Here is an 18,166-nt window from a genome sequence, read left to right as displayed (position 1 = left end):
ACCCATTAACTATGAGCATAATGATGAATGAAAAGGGGACTCACATGAACAACATTCTTGGGTGGAAGGTCTGGGGGCTAGAGAGCCGCAGGGTCAGGAGGATGTTTCAGATGCAGACTGAAGCCTAGGGGAGGCTGGAGCTAGATCTGAGCTAATGGGCAAACTGCACCTTGTTCAAACGCAGACTCTCAGTCAATCTGCGGTGGGGTCTGAAATTTGGCATTTTTAACACTTCCCCAAGGGTTACATGGTGCAGCAGGAGATACAAGGTGATGTAAACTCAGTAGCTATAATTCAGAATTTAGACTTCCACTATTCCAGTAATAAAGAGATAAAAATTAAAATTTAATAAGGACACAACTGAATTTTATCTGCTGCTAAGGAACTGTGTTAATAACTAGAAGTCTAAGACAATTAAGTGAGGATATCCAGAAAGGATCAAAACATCCTGAGTTACAAATCACTCTATGCTGCATTTAGGCAAGGGCAGGTCTGGGGTTTTTAAATTCTGGGCAATGGGTACACTGCTTCCTGTAACAGGAAAGAACTGTAAGGCCCGTTTGCCTCATTTCAGCACTCAGGACTGTTGTAAAACACACCTAAAGGTTTTATAGAAAACAGGAAGATGATGAGGCAGGAACAGTTGTCCAATGAAAAATCAAGTGCCTAAGAGAACCAACGACATATTTTCTGCTGAGAACTGCAGCAGGATCACGCTGTCCTGCCTGCCCTGAAGCTGCCTGACATGCTTCCAGAAGTGAGGACGGGCTTCCAGAAGCGAGGACGGGCTTCCAGAAGCGAGGACGGGCTCCCAGAAGCGAGGACGGGCTCCCACTGTCCCACCGCCAGCCCCCTCCAGACTCCTATGGAGTCTGAGGTTGCTCTCACTCTGTGACAGGGTGATCAGTAATCAGTCAGCTGATTACTCCTAATGCCCTCCAATGTAGGTCTTATTTTTCCCTGCCAAATAATGGCTGATTTTAATTTCACTAGGTTAATGAGCTCTGTAGGAGAACAGAGCTCTAAGCTAGCTGTTCTGTATTTTTAATCTCCTTCTGATTCAGCAAGGAATCAGTTAATAAGTCCTGCAATTTTACAAAGCTTGTTTTTAAGGTAAATTGAAAAAACAGGTATTTCGTAACCACAAGCTGGCCTGAGCAGATCAGAGGAAGAGAGAAGTGCCCCCCACCCCCCACTGCCCTCACTAAATCCACAGATGCTGCTGGAGGGTGATAAACCTCTTTTCTGCCTTGCTTTTTTCCCAGAGAATCAACAAAGTGGTCTGTAAATTGAGATTTCCATGAAGCCAGCGATCACTGAATGCACTAACATGCCAAGCCATACAAAGGGAGGGGCAGGACAGGAGGAGAGCTTTCATTTACAGCTAAGTGGGCTGCAGGACCTGAGCAGCCCAGCTGAAAGAGCTGAGACAAAGCCAGCACGGCTCTGCGGAGTGAGGAGCAGTGTGCCAGTCTGTGGCGGGGGTGGGGCAGCCAGCACTTGGCACCTCCCTCGGGGAATTACTCAATGCAATCTATGTTCCAGCCAGTGTGGAAGCAGAGGTCAGCTCAGGGGGCTGTCAGTGACTGAATTCTAGGAAATGCTTCCCCCTCAACTGTGGGATACACAGGACATGAAGATCCAGGGAGCAAACACTAGGAGCAGTCAACAAACTTGGCTGTCTGATGGTACAAATAATTGAAAAACTGTTTCTAGGAACGCCAAGAATTCAACAATAGTAACCAAAAGATTGCCAGTTAATGGCAAGTTTGCATGACTAGTTATTGCAGGTCTGGCACGGGTCTAAGGGAGAGAACGGTCCAGCAGTTTTGGTTCAACTACAAGATACCTACTGCGGGTGCCTTTCTACTCAGAACTTTGGCATGTGGCTGTTCAACTTACTGTGAGGTTGTTGCAATGATCCTTCCCCCTCTTCCTCCCAGAGACCAATTATTTTTATAGAGGACTACTACTGATCCCCATTAGAGTTGAAGGTAAGCCAGGAATTTTAGCAATAAAATTTCACAACGAACACATTATAACTGCAAATCTTCCTTGAAAAGAGACTTTAAAAATTAAAAGCCCATCAACCTTTAAAAATCTTCTCAGCTTGCATAATTTTCACCAGTCTTCTCTGTTATCTGCTGTTGTAAGAACAAGGACATATCTGATGTGGATGTGACCACACCCTGAAGATGCAGCTGCTTTTCTGGAAAATACTTTTTGTTTTTTATGGAAACGGTTTCTTTTTGGGATGACGGGTTTTATGTACGCTCTCTAAAATCCGACCCTGGTAGATAAAGGAGGTGGCAAGTGAAATCTTGCGTGCTTCTGACTCAATTTCAAATCATACTAAAAGAAGTGATAGTGGCTAGTGAGGCTTGTTTTGGAGACTAGCAAAAGCCATTTGGTCTCTTTTCTTAAACAACACTGGGTAATAAACATATAATTCCTGGGTCTGATAGGAGAGATGTATACTTCCTTGGTATGATAGTAGAAAAAGGGATGGTTTCTTGGAAAAAAAAACCATTTCAAAGTAACAAAGGTAGTAGGTGTAAGTGACCCTTTGTAAAATTCTGGGGTAAATAAACTGAAAAAGATTAAAAAAAAATTGATTTGCTGAGTTTCTTTTAAATCTTTACACGAGAGTAGTTAAAAGATAAGAAATGAAATCCTTAAACATTCTGGGGTATAATGAATACCATGTAAGATACTTTCAAAGAGAATGGATACCTTGTATTGCTTGGTGAGTTGCATCAAAATGTTGGTTATACTGGAAATGCCTGTTTAGTTAGCTAAGCTTCTCTCCATGGAATGCTACATTATTTTACTGGGAAAGAAAACCAATTATTTCATTTTTACAGCTCTTTATGACTCTAAAATTCATACTTCTCATGGAATGAGACATATAGAAGTATAAATATAAGATAGTAAAAGTCACCTGTAATTTTACCTCCCCAAAATAATGACTGTTGAAGTGTTAATGTATTTTTTTTCTAGCACTTAATCTTTCTGGCTGCTTTTGGATAGTTGAGTTCATACCATCCACATGATTCTATACCTCCTTTTTTTTAACATAATTTCCCATTTCATTAAAATTAATAAAAATATAATATTAATGGCTACATTAATATTTTATTATGTAAGACCACAACTTATTAAATCATCCTCCTTTCCTTAAGCAAACTTAACATTTTATCCAATGCTTGTTTGTGTGCTGGACATTTTGCATATTTTCATAATAATTCAGTGAAGCTGGTATCTCTGTTATGCAGATGAGAAAACTGAGGCTCAGAAAAGTTCGGTGACCTCATCGAGGTGGCACACCTCGTCAGGGTAATGAGTTGCAATTAGAAATGAAATCTCAAATTAGGGCTCTGACCCGTTTTCCTATACAGTGCTGCCTCCTAATTTATTTAGAAGTAGATGAGGGTACACTGGTCCTTGGCAAAATTCGGAAGTTTATCCTTTAACAGGTTCCCAGTATTGTCCTTCTGAGCCTTTTTCCTTGGTGCAGTCTCTCACCATCCCCTATCTTCTAGTTCCTTCCTTGCTCGGCCCAGACAGCGTCCAAATACCGAGAGAAGGGCAAGCGGGTGGCAGTGGGAAGTCTCGGCTCATTATTCTTCCTCTCCCCTGGGGTTAGCTCCAGCCTCCATCCCCCATTCAGTCCCTGAGCATGCTTCCCTCAGACTGACTCTTGGAACAATGGGAAGGGCTTAGAGAACTCGGGCTTTTTGGAAAACTAATCCAGCATCTTTTTGTCAATGGTGTATGTATGTGAGACAAAGGCAGAGAGAGAGAAAGCCTAAATCATACTTAGCATCAGGGAAAACTGTCCACACTAGGGCAAATTGTAGATTCAAAGAGTTCTCAAAGATATAAGAAGCAAGTTCCTAAGAATCTGGTTTGGTTATAGAAAAGTAAAATTAGAGTCATTTGTGTGGAGTGATTACTACTTGTGGAAATCTACCCAGCACTATAATGATACCTATTAAATGTGCCCGATTTACTTGATGTAACAACTAACAGGATTGCATGCTTTTATCTTATTAAAAAAATTAGAGTCCGGAGCTTATGTATCTTGTAGGATAGGCATGTTAAAGAAGATAAGACTGAACTCAGAAAAGAATACTAAACCTGGCCCTGGAAACCTGGGGATGGACCCATGTTTGCCAGCAGTGTGATCTGAGGTGACTCCATTTCTTAAGAGCCTCAGTTTTCTCACCTATAAAACAGCCACATGCTTCCTACCATGGTAGAGTACTGGGGGAGATCATAAATCAAATGATAAGTATCTCCATTTTGCATGCTGCAGAGAACGAATGTCACACATTGTAGGCGGTCCACATTCAGACAGTCACTGATAAATGTTTTTGGAGCAGCTGGTGAGTCAGGCACTGCAGAAGATGCTATGGAGCCGGTGGTGAATGATACTGGCAGGCTCTCTGCCATTAGGGAATGTACCTCCCAAAAGGGGTAGACTGACAATGTTCACTGACGTCAATCAAGTGCAAGGGAGATTAGTGAAGTTCTATGTTAAATGCCTGTAATTTATAAATAATCCAGAACACTCTAAAGGAGAAGTATTTTAACGACAAAATTGAGAAAGATGGCTCACATACCTGCCACCCATCTCGGATTTTCTGATTGAAGATTCCATATTCATATCGAATGCCATATCCATAGGCTGCAAGGCCCAGGGTTGCCATGGAATCCAAGAAGCAGGCTGCATTAATCAAAACACAAGCAAGAGGCAGAGCCATCGAGGTCAGTTAAATTTTTAGGTCTTTCACTAAAAAACATGACAGCCATGAAACATTTTTCTGTGAGAAACCACATTTATATTTTATTTTATTTATTTTTTTCACATTTATATTTTTAAAGTGCAGAGACTATTGCATAATGGGTATTCACTTTTAAAGTAATATTTTAAATTATAAAACAAATATTAATGTTTTTCAGTTTACTTTTTTTAAAGACTTTATTTATTTTAGGAAGAAGAAAGAGAGAGAGAGAGAGAGAGAGGCAGAAGGAGCAAGAAGCATCAACTCCCATATGTGCCTTGACCAGGCAAGCCTGGGGTCTCTAACTGGTGACCTCAGTATTCCAGGTCCACACTTTACCCACTGTGCCACCACAGGTCAGGCTGAATATTAATTTTTAAAGTAACATTTTAAATTATAAAATAGAAAAGTTAGAAAATACAAAAATGTATAAAGAAAACAAGTATCATTTATTACCTCACCATTTAGGAATAACCACTGTATGCCTGTTGGCATTTCATTTGAGACCAGATAAGGAAGCTGGCCTGCATTAGAAATGTCCATTATTGTGCCTGTCACTCACTCTGCCCTTTCTGAGGGAGGCTGTCTCCGTAGCTCCCCACTTGAAAAGACAGCCCCAAGAGAGTATAATTTACCCGTGGCCACCTGACTGACTAGCTGGACATCTGTGGCAGCTTCTCTTTCTGGGTGAAGGAATTCCAATGCTGTTCAGATATCAGGTGGCCTTACGCTATGGGGAGGCTGGACTAGAAGTGAATCCTGCTCGACTAGTCTAAGCCTCTAAGCCAAGCAGAGTGCGTGTATTTCCTTCCCCAGTCACTGCTTTTGGCACAACTGTGAGAGGTACTCTCAATGAGAGGTACCAGGAAGTCTTCTGGGTGCAGCGAAAGATTTTCCTTGCTGCTGCCATTGTTTTTCCGTGGGGGAAAACCAAAAGAACCAGAGATCCACAGTCCTGACAGAACTATCCTGCGGAATAGACTAATCCTGGAATGGCCCGAACTCTGGACTTCTTGTTCTGTGATAACACATGTCCTTGTTGGTAGAATCCTTTTTTTTTTTTTTTTTTTTGCTAAGTTTTCTGTCACTTGTTGTCAAGAGCATTAATGACAGAGCACCTCACCCAGAGCAGGCGATCTACAGGCCGGGCAGGGATCTACCTGGCGGCCAGGTGTAACCTGAGGGCTTACGTGAACCAGATTTTCCTTTAGGAATTTGAACTGAGAAATATACAGAGAATGAGGATATGGACAGTAGGATCTAAAATGGAAAAGAACACTGAATTGCAGATCAACCAGGAAGGGACTGAGTTAGGTTCATGGTGGAGCCATGAAACAGAGATCAGCAAAGGTCAATGGCCAATCCTTCGGGTTACGGCAACAGCACAATGGTTTTCCTGCCCCTGTCATGTGGCCTGGCTCTGTTCCGGCTCCTGCTCTCTTCGAGCTGTGGCTAGCTGTCTTTTCCGGGGTCTTCATCAAATTATCCTTAGAGCCTGACCAGAATGGGGTCCCACCATCTTCAGTCAGGTAAGAGATGAGCCCATCTAATGAGAATGACTCCACCTCATTAGCCACTTTACTCTTTGACCTTACCAGCCAGTGAAGAAGTGACGTCAGGCGTAGAGTGGGGTTAACCCAGTCAACAAATATTGAAGGTCTGGGGCTATACATTTAAAAAAAGGCTGGCTGGTTGTCATTCTTAGAAGTGCATGCCATTGGCTCTGCTGGTCTTCCTACAGCCCATGGAAAGCCTCCTAAACTAGCTGACAAATGACTTCACCAGGTAGCAAGTATCCCAAAGGCATTTTTTTTCTATTATTAAGGGCAACATTAAAGCACACTGCAACTAGCCTGACCAGGCGGTGGCACAGTGGATAGAGCGTCAGACTGGGATGCGGAAGACCCATGTTCGAGACCCTGAGGTCGCCAGCTTGAGCACGAGCTCTTCTGGCTTGATCAAAAGCTCACCAGCTTGGACCCAGGGTTGCTGGCTCCAGTAAGGGGTTACTCAATCTGCTGAAGGCCCGCAGTCAAGGCACATATGAGAAAGCAATCAATGAACAACTAAGAAGTCGTAACGCGCAACGAAAAACTAATGATTGATGCTTCTCATCTGTCTCCATTCCTGTCTGTCTGTCCCTGTCTATCCCTCTGACTCTCTCTCTGTCTCTGTAAAAAAATAAAAATTAAAAAAAAAAGCACACTGCAACTAACATAGTAAGGATGAAACAATATGAAACACATGCAAGTGGATTTCCAGTAAGTTGGAGATTTGTGTAAAATGAAGAGATTTTGGAACCATTTCTAAAAAAAGAGAAAATAGATATTTATTTTTCAGAGAGTACAATCTGATCCATACATATATGGTAGCACACTTTTATTGTTAAATTTAAGTTTCACAAGAAATAAATGAATAATCCTCCTTGTAAAAACAAAAATTAAAATGTTACAAACTGGACTAGCATCGACCTTGATTGCCACCCCTAATTCTGACTTCCTCTCTATGGAAGATCATAAGGAATTTAGTGTTTCAAATTCCAGACTATGAATTTACATAAAAATGTACACAGAAATACTAGTTTTTTAAAATTATCTTTTAATTTTAGTTTTTAAAACTGAGTTTATTGGAGGCAACATTGGTTAATAAATTATATAGGTTTCAGGTGTACAATTCTATAATACATCATTTGTATATTGTATTGTATGAAAAATATTAGTTTTTAAAAAACAAATAGTAGCATGCTATATGGCTTTTAATGCAAATTGCTTCTCCCCCTGCTCCCAGAGGTCTAACCAGGGCATTACCCTATAGATCAATTTTCTTTTATTTTTTTGATTGCTGCATATTATTCTATAATATGGATTGTTCCACTACTTATTTCATATTTTCCTATTGAGGGACATTAGGTTATTTCTAACAGTTTGCTTTTAAAAACAATACTGTAACAATTTCTTTTCACATGCCTTCTTGTACACATACATGGTTGAGTGTTGTTTTTTTTACAGCAGATAACAGGAAGTAGAACTGTCGCTCAGAGGGATGTATATTTTTAACTTAGTGGAGCTGATATTATATTTTTAATGTTTTCCTCTATATTTGTTGAAAAACCATTTCCTGAATGAAGCAAAGAACTCAAATAGCATCCCTACAGAAAAGAATATTAATGAACTAGATTATATTAATACTATAACAAGTGTATCATTACTTACCAGTCAATCAAAAAGCAAACTGTCAAGTACACAAGACAACACCACAACAGTTAAATAACTTAGGTCTGCCTGACCAGGCGGTGGCGCAGTGGATAGAGTGTCAGACTGGGATGCAGAGGACCCAGGTTCGAGACCCCTGAGGTTGCCAGTTTGAGTGCGGGCTCATCTGGTTTGAGCAAAAGCCCACCAGCTTGAACCCAAGGTCGCTGGCTCCAGCAAGGGGCTACTGTCTGCTGAAGGACCGTGGTCAAGGCACATATGAGAAAGCAATCAATGAACAACTAAGGTGTTGCAATACGCAACGAGAAACTAATGATTGATGCTTCTCATCTCTCCGTTTCTGTCTGTCTGTCCTGTCATTCCCTCTCTCTGACTCACTCTCTGTCTCTGTAAAAAAATCAAAAAAACAAAAAAAACTTAGGTCACACCACACAGGTATGTGAACTGAGTAGCTGTGAACATAACAGTGAAGTAAAGGGGCCACTTGGGAAACCCTTATGTGTGCAGGAAGGATCTGGTTAACCTTAAGGCTTTAAGCAATGTCTCTAAGAGTTTTAAGCAATGTCTCTTTTGTTTAAGTTCCCTTCTCTACTGTTTGTGTAGAACTGATCAAACCACAGTGCAAACTCAAAAACAAGTACATCTATAACCAGGTCACATCTTGCACTTCTAGGAAGCCTGTTTGGTTCTTAGCAGTGTGGCCATGTGGCACCTGAGAAGGCATCAACTGGCCAGACACTATGACATACCAACCATGTCACTTACCAGCGAGCCTCCCAAGACCACCATTGCCAAGCCCAGCATCTTCTTCGATTTCTTCTAACTCCTCCATATCCAAGCCAAGCTGGTGAGGAAAGGGGAACATCACTGGATGTGGATACAGATGCAGGCCATTGCAGAGAATGATCATTTCCTAAAGCTCTGGGTCAGGTATCCAGGTTTATCTGTGTACTCAATCCTACCACCTTCCCGCAACTTGTTCTGGCACTGGATGCCCACTGCAGATGCTGGTGACTGCAGTGTGAACCGACGAGATGGCGTAGCAGCAGCTGGTAGAGAACTGTGGGCTCTCAGTGTCCATTATTGCCTCTGTCATTTCCTAGCTATATGACTCTGGGCAAGCTAATAAATCTCTCTATGTCCTGACCAGCCGGTGGTGCAGTGGATAGAGCGTCAGATTGGGATGCAGAAGACCCAGGTTCGAGACCCTGAGGTCGCCAGCTTGAGCATGGGCTCATCTGGTTTGAGCAAAAATTCATCAGCTTGGACCCAAGGTCGCTGCCTCAAGCAAGGGGTTACTTGGTCTGCTGAAGGCCCATGGTCAAGGCACATATGAGAAAGCAATCAATGAACAACTAAGATGTCACAATGAGCAACGAAAAACTAATGATTGATACTTCTCATCTCTCCATTCCTGTCTGTCTGTCCCTGTCTATCCCTCTCTCTGACTCTCTCTGTCTCTGTAAAAATAAAAATAAATTAAAAAAAAATCTCTCTATGCCTCACTTCTCTTATTTAAAAGATAAGTCCTCATTGGACGACAATATGTACCACATATAGGATTGTTGTGAATTAAATGAGATTATACAAACAAACCATTTAGATTATTCCTGGGCAGATGTTCTTCACTAAATGTTAACCTATTATTATTTTTTGATTTTTTTTTTTTGTGTGTGTGTCTGTGTGTGCTGTCAGGGTAAAAACCTAAGAAACAGTCCAGTACCAAGCTGACACTAACCAGGCTGAAGGATTTTAAAAACTATCAAAAGGTATGAGGTCAAACTTTCCAGGATGGAGTAAAGTTCATCCTTTCAGGACCACAGCATATTTACTCAGTAGGGTCAGTGGCTGTTAACCCCAAACCAGTTAGTGAGTCACTGCTCATGAGACCTGGGCCAGACACCGACACGGAAACCTCAGCCCTGCAGACTAGCTCAACGATTTTCAACCTTTTTCATCTCATGGCATATATAAAACTAATTATTAAAATTCTGAAGCACACCGAAAAATATACTTTTTGCTGATCTGACAAAAAAAATAGGTATAATTTTGATTGACTTATGCCAGTTATTGTTCTGTTGGCTATTGTTATTTTTTTTATTTCACAATATAAGGGAAAAGAGTCAGGTATCACATACTTTAAAAATTCTTGTGGCACACTGGTTAAAAATAGCTGGTCTAGCTGTGTGGAGCTAAAATCCTCTACTTCTCTCTGGGTTGAATAAAAGGCTGTGGGGTCCTGGAAGCATTGGTGACCTTGGGGACTGCCAGTCAGCTCCCGCCCCCAAAGTGCTGGGATTCGCACAGCCAGAGGCCATTAGCACTGCTGAACCCTCGAGACCACTTTGCACTGGTCATCTCACAGTGAGGAAACTGATGGCAGATACAGTATATGACCTGTCCTATGCTGACCAGATAAAAATTCAGCCCAGGATTGGCTAATGATGGCCTGTTGTAAAATGAGTGCATTCTCATCTGAAAGTGAGGCAATCCATGACATGAGATGTTTAAGATGGAAACATAGTTTGAAAATATATGCAGAAGAACCAACCATGCTTGAAACTGATGCCCGTTTCCATGGCCACCTACTTGGATCCCTACCCTTACACCAAAAATTGCTTTGTCACACACGTTCAAAAATGGCTTTGCTTCTGTTCATTGTTGAAGGGACTTTCAAATTTGCTCCCTGGTGTGAGCAGTTTACTGGGGTCCTTGTACAAGTTAACTGCTAATGCTAACATTGAGGATTTTTTAAATTCTAAAAAAGTAAGTCTAAAGTAGGATATATATTTTGACCAAATAGACAGGGGTCACTTCATCCCACCTGGTTATACGCTAGGCCCTGGGAGGTATATTATTTCAGCTACTGTCAAGGGGAAAGCAAGAAAAGGCAGTGAAGGGGAGCCGCAATGGTTCTTCCACAGATAATACTCTACCTAACTCAGGTGAAGCAAAGCAGCCCTTAGTGACAAGCAGCTGACCACGAGAGGGGTCAAGCCCACACCAAGGGAAAGGAGCCGTTTGAATAGCCTCCCATTTAGCATGTGCCACGGCAACTCCCCATTCCTCCTTTCAACCACGTCCAAGGTCAAGGACTACTTGCTCTTGGTATGGGGATCCTGCAAGCTCAGGGGAGAAACAGTTATAGAGCTTCATAAAAACAAATTAGCATATTAGGTTTAAGACCTCAGCTCCTCATTTAAGGAGGAGGTATATTTTACATCTCATTTAGCAATAGATAAAGTATGATTATGAAATTTTAAAAGCTTATTATTTTCACGTTGCCTTGAAATACAAATAATAGTCAAACTTTGATCATTTTTAAAAGATAAATAGGAGCCTAAAGTAAAGCTTGTGATTTTGACAGCAGGGATTCATGCACTTTTAAAAGGCATGCTCAAGGCCCTGGCCGGTTGGCTCAGTGGTAGAGCGTTGGCCTGGCGTGCGGGAGTCCCGGGTTCGATTCCCGGCCAGGGCACACAGGAGAAGCACCCATTTGCTTCTCCACCCCTCCCCCTCTCCTTCCTCCTCTCTATCTCTTCCCCTCCTGCAGCCAAGGCTCCATTGGAGCAAAGTGTGCCCAGGCGCTGAGGATGGCTCTGTGGCCTCTGCCTCAGGAGCTAGAATGGCTCTGATTGCGGCAAAGCGATGCCCCAGATGGGCAGAGGAGCATCACCCCCTGGTGGGCATGCCGGGTGGATCCCGGTCAGGCGCATGTGGGAGTCTGTCTGACTGCCTCCCCGTTTCCAACTTAAGCAAAATACAAAAAATTAAAAAAAAAAAAAGAATAAAAGGCATGCTCAGATGCTAATTTGTAAGATGTAATTTGCTGGGGAATGCTGTCAGGAGCTTTGATTACAAAAGAAAATTCTCATTAGGCAAAACTAGTTCTCTAGCTTTGTTTCTCTTGAGTCAGCAATCACCAGTAGTTTATATATATATATATTTTTAAATAATTTTATTTTTTTAATGGGGCGACATCAATAAATCAGGATACATATATTCAGTTTATATTTTTAATAGTTTGTAATAGCCATGTCTATAGAAGTAACTTTTCACCTTTTTTGGGGGTGGGGAAGTGCTACATCCCCAAGGTTCCTCAGTTGAACTTGAATTATAAGGGGAGAGAATGAGAGAAATACAGAGACAATGTACCTGGTAAATGGCCTCATCACAGGCATTTTGCAGGCCAAGGTTGATCATGGTGTTCTGTAATGTTCGGCCCATGTAAAATTCCAAAGAAAGGTAATAAACCCTCTGAAACAAAGAAAAGAGAGGTTATGCTAATTCTGTGAGGCCAACCTTACTGGTCAACATAAACACATCTGGTCAACAATAAAAAGCAAACAGACAGAACTACTTTGGCACAGGTTCAAATAAAACTCCTATAGATGTACAGAATTCTAAATAAAAGCATTACTGACAAGTGGCTTTGGCCAAGAAAACCATTTTATAGCCTATTTATGGCAAAGTAGTTCAGAGTCTTTTACCCCCAGGGAGAAAAAAAATAAACTCATCCTACACATCAGATTCTATGGGGTTTTTTTTTCTTCCTGTTCATGAGCCTCATAAATTAAGTATATGTTTTGGACAAACAGAAGTCAGACTGCCATAGCTCATCATTCATTTGTAAAATTTTTGAGATGAGAGTCAGATAGGGTTGGCTGTGACCAAGTCATCCAAGAAATAGAGAATAACTCCTTCCAGATATACCCAGTGACTAGAAAGTATTCTTCCTTGACTGATTACTGTAAATAATATTACAATTAATTATTTTAGAATTAAATTATTCTAGAAAGTCATGAACTGCCAATAACAAAAGATTACCTCAGGTTTATTGGTGTTTGTTCTTGATGAAATGGGAAATTTCTCTAGCAACTTAGAAACTGACTGTGACATAGTACAAGCCAGGTAAATGCTATCAGAGTTGAGTGAAAGGGGCAAAGGTCAGACTTACCTTTTAAAATACAAGTTCAGTTTACTGATTTCTTTCTAATGAACAGATCAGTGAGTAACTTCATCATCCCTTTTTAAAATATCTTTTTCTCCCTATCAGTTCCTTTTTTTCTCACCAAACACAAAACAACAAAAATATGTAAATGCATCAATATAAAGTCACCTAAAATTTTAGGGACACCCCCCCCATTTCTCAATAAAAAAACCCTAAAAAGTATCCGATCAATCCAAAAATATAAATAAGTTATATAGTTCAATACAACAATGTCTATTACAATATGTAACTCATTAGTTATACATATATTTAAAATATATGAAAATGTCAATGTAGAAATTTTACTTTTCCCCACTTGTGTTTTATGAAACAACTGAATTCTAAGCCTTCATGTGAATAGTCAACATCCACAGTTAGTGGGTTGTTCATTGCACACTATGTTCCAGAGTTGGGGAAGGTATCTTTTCTGGGCAGATAGAGGCCAGAGCAGTGCAGGGTACGGCTCACATGGCTGATGCCCTTGTACATGAGGCCACTGTCACGGGAAAGAGTATCTCAAGCCAGATATCCATCTGCATAACATCGGGGGCAGTTTTTTTCTCTTCATTTTTCTCTGTATTATCATGATCTCAATATAACCACTACGTATTGCTTGTTTACTTACTAGTGATGTATAAAAAGATTGCTTATAAATACAGTATATAAATCCCACACTTGGCAGTTGAGAAGTTACACCCCCAGGAGTAATGACTGTATCTGTCAAATTTCTTTGCCTCTCCTTTAATGATTCCAAGCTAAAATGGACTTAAGATATTTTAAGACATTTCAAGGTCTCTAGAAAATGTTGCTGTTTAAGATAATTTAGAGACTTCACAACTGACTTTACAAAGACATGTATGTAAGGTGTATTTCCTATTTCCTCATAAAAGTAATAGTTGGAGGGACTTCACTTTATATTTGAGGATGTATAAGACCTTGAAAAATAGATCTCCCTCATCCTCTTAGTTAGTGGTCTCTAAACATTTATTACACACTCCTAGTAGTAAAATATACAGCATCTCCAAAAAACCTTAAAAATTATATGCGTGCATTGCTATCACTAATAATTATATATATTTTAGAGGAAGTGGACATTTTCAAAAAGCATGCAAAGATAAATGAGATACCAATAACAAAGATTTTAAAAATAATTTAAATTTTATTCCTGGCATTAACCACAGGACTTGGGTACTTCTGGGAAGACACAGGGAACAGTTGACAAAACTGAGATTTGCAGGAGAGGCAAGAGTTGAGCAGAGACAGTAGCAAGAAGGTCATCCCAGGTGTAGGGTGCAGGGCGGGAAGAAGCCTAGAAATGTGGAGAGAGGCATGGATGGGATAGCACATTGGTTTGGCAGGACAGCAAGGTAGTCCAGGAGGGTAATGGAAGATGGGAAAGACAGGTTCACCTGCACTGAGAAGGACTTTAAGTGCTTGATTAAGGATGGTGGCAGGCAATGGGAGCCAATGATACCTGAGCAAAAGGCAAGATTTTTTGTCAACTTAATGGAACTAAAATGCACAGAATGAGCCGGGATTGCTGACTCAGATACCTTCAGGAGCCAGGCAGAGAAAACACCTCTGTAATGGAAGTCACATAAAACAATGAGGAGTACTCAGCCAAGTACAGTACTCCTGTACACTGGAGTGTACAGGTTGTGCCCAAAGGCACTAAAAATTGCTTAAAGATGTCTTGCTTGCTGAACAAAATATGTCTGCTAGCCATAAACATATTTGGCTACATGCTGCCAGTTGTACCAATTCTGGGATAGACTAGTAGCCAGGGCTTCAATTAGGCAGAGAAGTGAGACAGCAGGAGAGTAATTTCAATAGAACCTGAAGAAATCATTGGCATCTCGCAACCTGTTGAGTGGGGACTACAGGAGGAAGTCAAAGGTGAGACGGAAGTTTTGTGTCTCGGTGACTGTCAGGGTTGCAAGGCCATTAGAATGGGAAACACAGAAGTTGGGGCAGGACTGGGAGAGATAATGATTTGAGTTTGAGGAAACAGGAGATCTAGGCCTGTTCACAAAGCATTCAGAAGTGCAGGGATGTTGTTTGAAAAAGAATTCAGACTAGAGATCCAGATTTGGGATTCATCCGCACTTTTACTAGAGAGCTTAGATACATCAACTGTATCTAGACCATGCTCTGGGGAGCAGGGCCCTCTTGTTTAGGTGAACGGCTGTCACAGAGATTATTTTATTAACGTGTGGACTGAATCTTGTTCACTGTTGTAACCCCAGTGCAGTGTAAACCTGGTTTACACCAGCGTTCAAGCAGGGATGGAGAGCCCAGGGAAGAAACTAGCCAGAGAAACATACAGGCGAGTGTGTTCTGTGACGCTTGGCGATAAATGCTACAGATGAGTGTGTGTAAGGAGGGGGAGGTTTGAGGAGGAGGTCAGGTCCTAAAATATGGCTCATCATCTCACTCTCCAGTTTAACAACTTAAAAAAATAATTTCCAATGCAAGGGGCAGTCCCCTCATGCAAATTAAAAAAGATATAGTAAATATATTTATACACAAAGTCTTTTCTGAGGATATCTTTCAGCAGTTGCTACCTCGGGATAGAGGCCTAGGCCTCTGGAGTGAGGAAGTTACTTTCCATTTGAAAGCTTTGTTACAGTTTCCTTTATTACTGAGAACTTACTTTCTTTTGCTCAGGTTTTTCTTTTTTTGGGGGGGGGCGCATTGTGACTGTGGACTATCCTTTTCTTTTTCATGCCTTTACATATTAAAAAATTCCTAATGTATTTCTCACTGCCTACATGATATATCAATCTTTCACCTTTTCCAATAGCCTCCAACCAGCTTTCCTCTCCCGATACAGACTCACACCCACCTCTCTGCAGCAGCCAGAGCTGCTCTCACCCTCACTGCACAACACAACCCCTCTCCCTGCTGTCCTCTTCAATTCTCTCCGACCCACCTTCCCAGACTGGCAGGGGGAGGCAGTGTCCCTCTGTGTGCCCAAAAGCCCCCTAAGAAACCCTCCATCAGCCCCTGCGCAGTGGACAGGGCTGCTCTGTGAAGAGCCCTTCTTCAGCAGCTCTCAGGTAGATCCTAGAGTTCAAAGAATGCCCTGGGAGAAGGCCTCCATCCCACAGGAATCAGGAAGTCCAGGAGCGCCACACCCTGTTCATCGCAGCCAGGGAGGGGCGGGCAGAGCTCGGTCCTCGGAGTGGGACCTCTATCCACCTTTCCACCATATTCAGACAGTTCCCTAGAAGCCCCAGACGGTCGAGCATCCTCTAGTCTAGGCCTCCAAAGGCTCTACAGGCAGTGATGCTCCTCCAACTCCCTCCCCCCGCCCCGACCTATTATCATTTGGCGTACTCTATATCCTTGTCTCCCTTCCCTAAATATTAAGCTTCTCGGAGGCTTTAGTCCGTTTTGCTCAGGGCCGACTACCAGGGCCCCAGAGCTGTGCTTGGCATACAGACAGTAGGCGCCGGACAGCTCTTGATTACAAGTTGAGGGTCAATGCTCCAAAAATTGTGAAATAAGTGGTCAGGCGAGGGAGGCCCGAGCCTGTGCTCACCAGGCGGTCCCCAGGGGCGGTCTGCTTTGGGAGGGGCTGGTGGGCCGGGCGGGCCCGTCCACCGCCCGGACACGCCTCCCCGGATTTCGGGGAGCGCCCCTCACGCGGGGCAGGAACCGGGTGGGGGAGGGTCACCACGGGGGCTCCCCCCGCGCGGCAGCTGGAGGAGCCGGGCCGGTACCTTGGGGCACTTCTCGTAGTAGTACTGCTGCGTGCGGATCCAGCGCCCCACCAGGTGGTCGCGCACCGTGTGCGCCAGCGCGAAGAAGTAGTCGCGGGGGGTGGCCACGTTGCGGTCCTTGACCAGCGTGAAGTGCAGGTGTCGGTTGAAGCCCTTCTTCAGCTCGGCCACGTTCTCCACGCCCACGATGCCGCGGATGCTGATCTGCCGCCGCTTCTCCTGGTCGGTCAGGGGCTTGGCCATGGCGGCGGCGGGCGGCGCAGCGAGCGGGACTTGAGGCCCGAGGAGCCCGGCGGCAGGACACGGCTGGAGGAGGCTCCACAGCTTTCGCCACTGCCGCTTTTGAGTTGAAGGGAAGTTCAGGGTCCGCCCCTGGACGCGGCGCCACCCCGGCTCGGGGCTACTGGCCGGGGTGGCGAAGGTCCGACCAGGCTCCTCCCCGGACCTGGGGCCACGGAGCGGGCGTGCGCGCAGGGAGACCCCTGCCGGCGAGTGTGCGCACCCAACGCGCCCGGATGGAGCGTGGCGGGGCGGGGCGGGAGCGGCCCAGGGCCCGGGCTGAGCCCCCCTGGCGGTTGAAGGTGGCATCTTAGGCAAGTCACGTAGCCATTCAGAGGGTCCCTTGGGGATCTGTGGAACCTGGGAGGGCAGCAATTGTCCTAGTCCCCACTCCTAACTCTAGGCTTTTGGTTTCTAGGAGGATGTCTCTGTGTGAAAGCACGTTACTGTAAGGTGACCAGTCGTCCTCCTTTAGGGAGGACAGTCCTTCTTTTGTAAGTTCCGTCCTCCCTCCAAGTGTCCTCCTACATGTCCTCCTTTTTGCTATTGGAAGACTAATTTGTAAATGTCCATATTTGATCAATGCAGAGTTGATCCATTGCGTGTGATGTGACGTATTTGTATCTAAATGAGTACTTTTTTCTTATAATTATTATTAAAAATTAACAAGCATGTAAGCATAATTATAATATAAAATATTATAAATGTTTTATTATGCATTTATCATATTATAGTGTATTATTGTTGCAATGAATAAAATGTTTCTTTTATTTATGATATTGTTTTCTTCAATTTATTTTTGTCCTTTTCATTGTAAAAAAGTTGGTTACCTTACTGGCAAACGTTTATTGTACAGCTGTTTGTTTGCTGTGCCATTATTATTGTTATTTCTCACCTGGGAGGGGTTTATAAAAGCATCGGAAGGGATCTTGGAGTGTCAGTACACTTTTACCTATTTGTCCTGCCGCCCTTGTCAGCCCTTGACATTGGCACAGGTTGGATCTCAGCCCTCAGAAAGGAATTCCCCTGCGCTGACTCTCCTTTCATTTATTTTTTGAGGACTCAAACATTCGGTTCCCCGGCTCCTCAGACTCACATTTGCCTTGTCCAAAGCACTTTAATGAGCATCTGTAGAGACTGGTTAGTAGAGCGGGATCTTCAGGATGACTGGGA

At 43.0% G+C, this 18,166-nt stretch overlaps 1 protein-coding gene across 2 annotated transcripts in view; it reads right to left on the bottom strand.

The window, feature by feature from the left end:
- Positions 1-17,173, bottom strand: part of PYGL (glycogen phosphorylase L) — a 46,281-nt gene extending 29,108 nt beyond the window's left edge. For both annotated transcript variants that reach the window (XR_010731479.1, XM_066278435.1), the window contains exons 1-4: positions 16,715-17,173; positions 12,155-12,256; positions 8,765-8,843; positions 4,626-4,729 (exon numbers count right to left, since the gene is read on the bottom strand). Coding sequence is in view for 1 of the 2 variants with exons in the window: in XM_066278435.1 (XP_066134532.1) it covers positions 4,626-4,729; positions 8,765-8,843; positions 12,155-12,256; positions 16,715-16,957 (528 nt within the window). In the remaining variant the exon portion in view is untranslated. The remainder of the gene's footprint in view (positions 1-4,625; positions 4,730-8,764; positions 8,844-12,154; positions 12,257-16,714) is intronic.
- Between the last annotated feature and the right edge of the window lie 993 nt (positions 17,174-18,166).

Source organism: Saccopteryx bilineata, chromosome 4 (assembly GCF_036850765.1).
Source record: "Saccopteryx bilineata isolate mSacBil1 chromosome 4, mSacBil1_pri_phased_curated, whole genome shotgun sequence".
Classification (NCBI taxonomy): domain Eukaryota; kingdom Metazoa; phylum Chordata; class Mammalia; order Chiroptera; family Emballonuridae; genus Saccopteryx; species Saccopteryx bilineata.
Note: the sequence above shows the minus strand (reverse complement) of the source record. Positions and strands in the feature narration are given on the sequence as shown.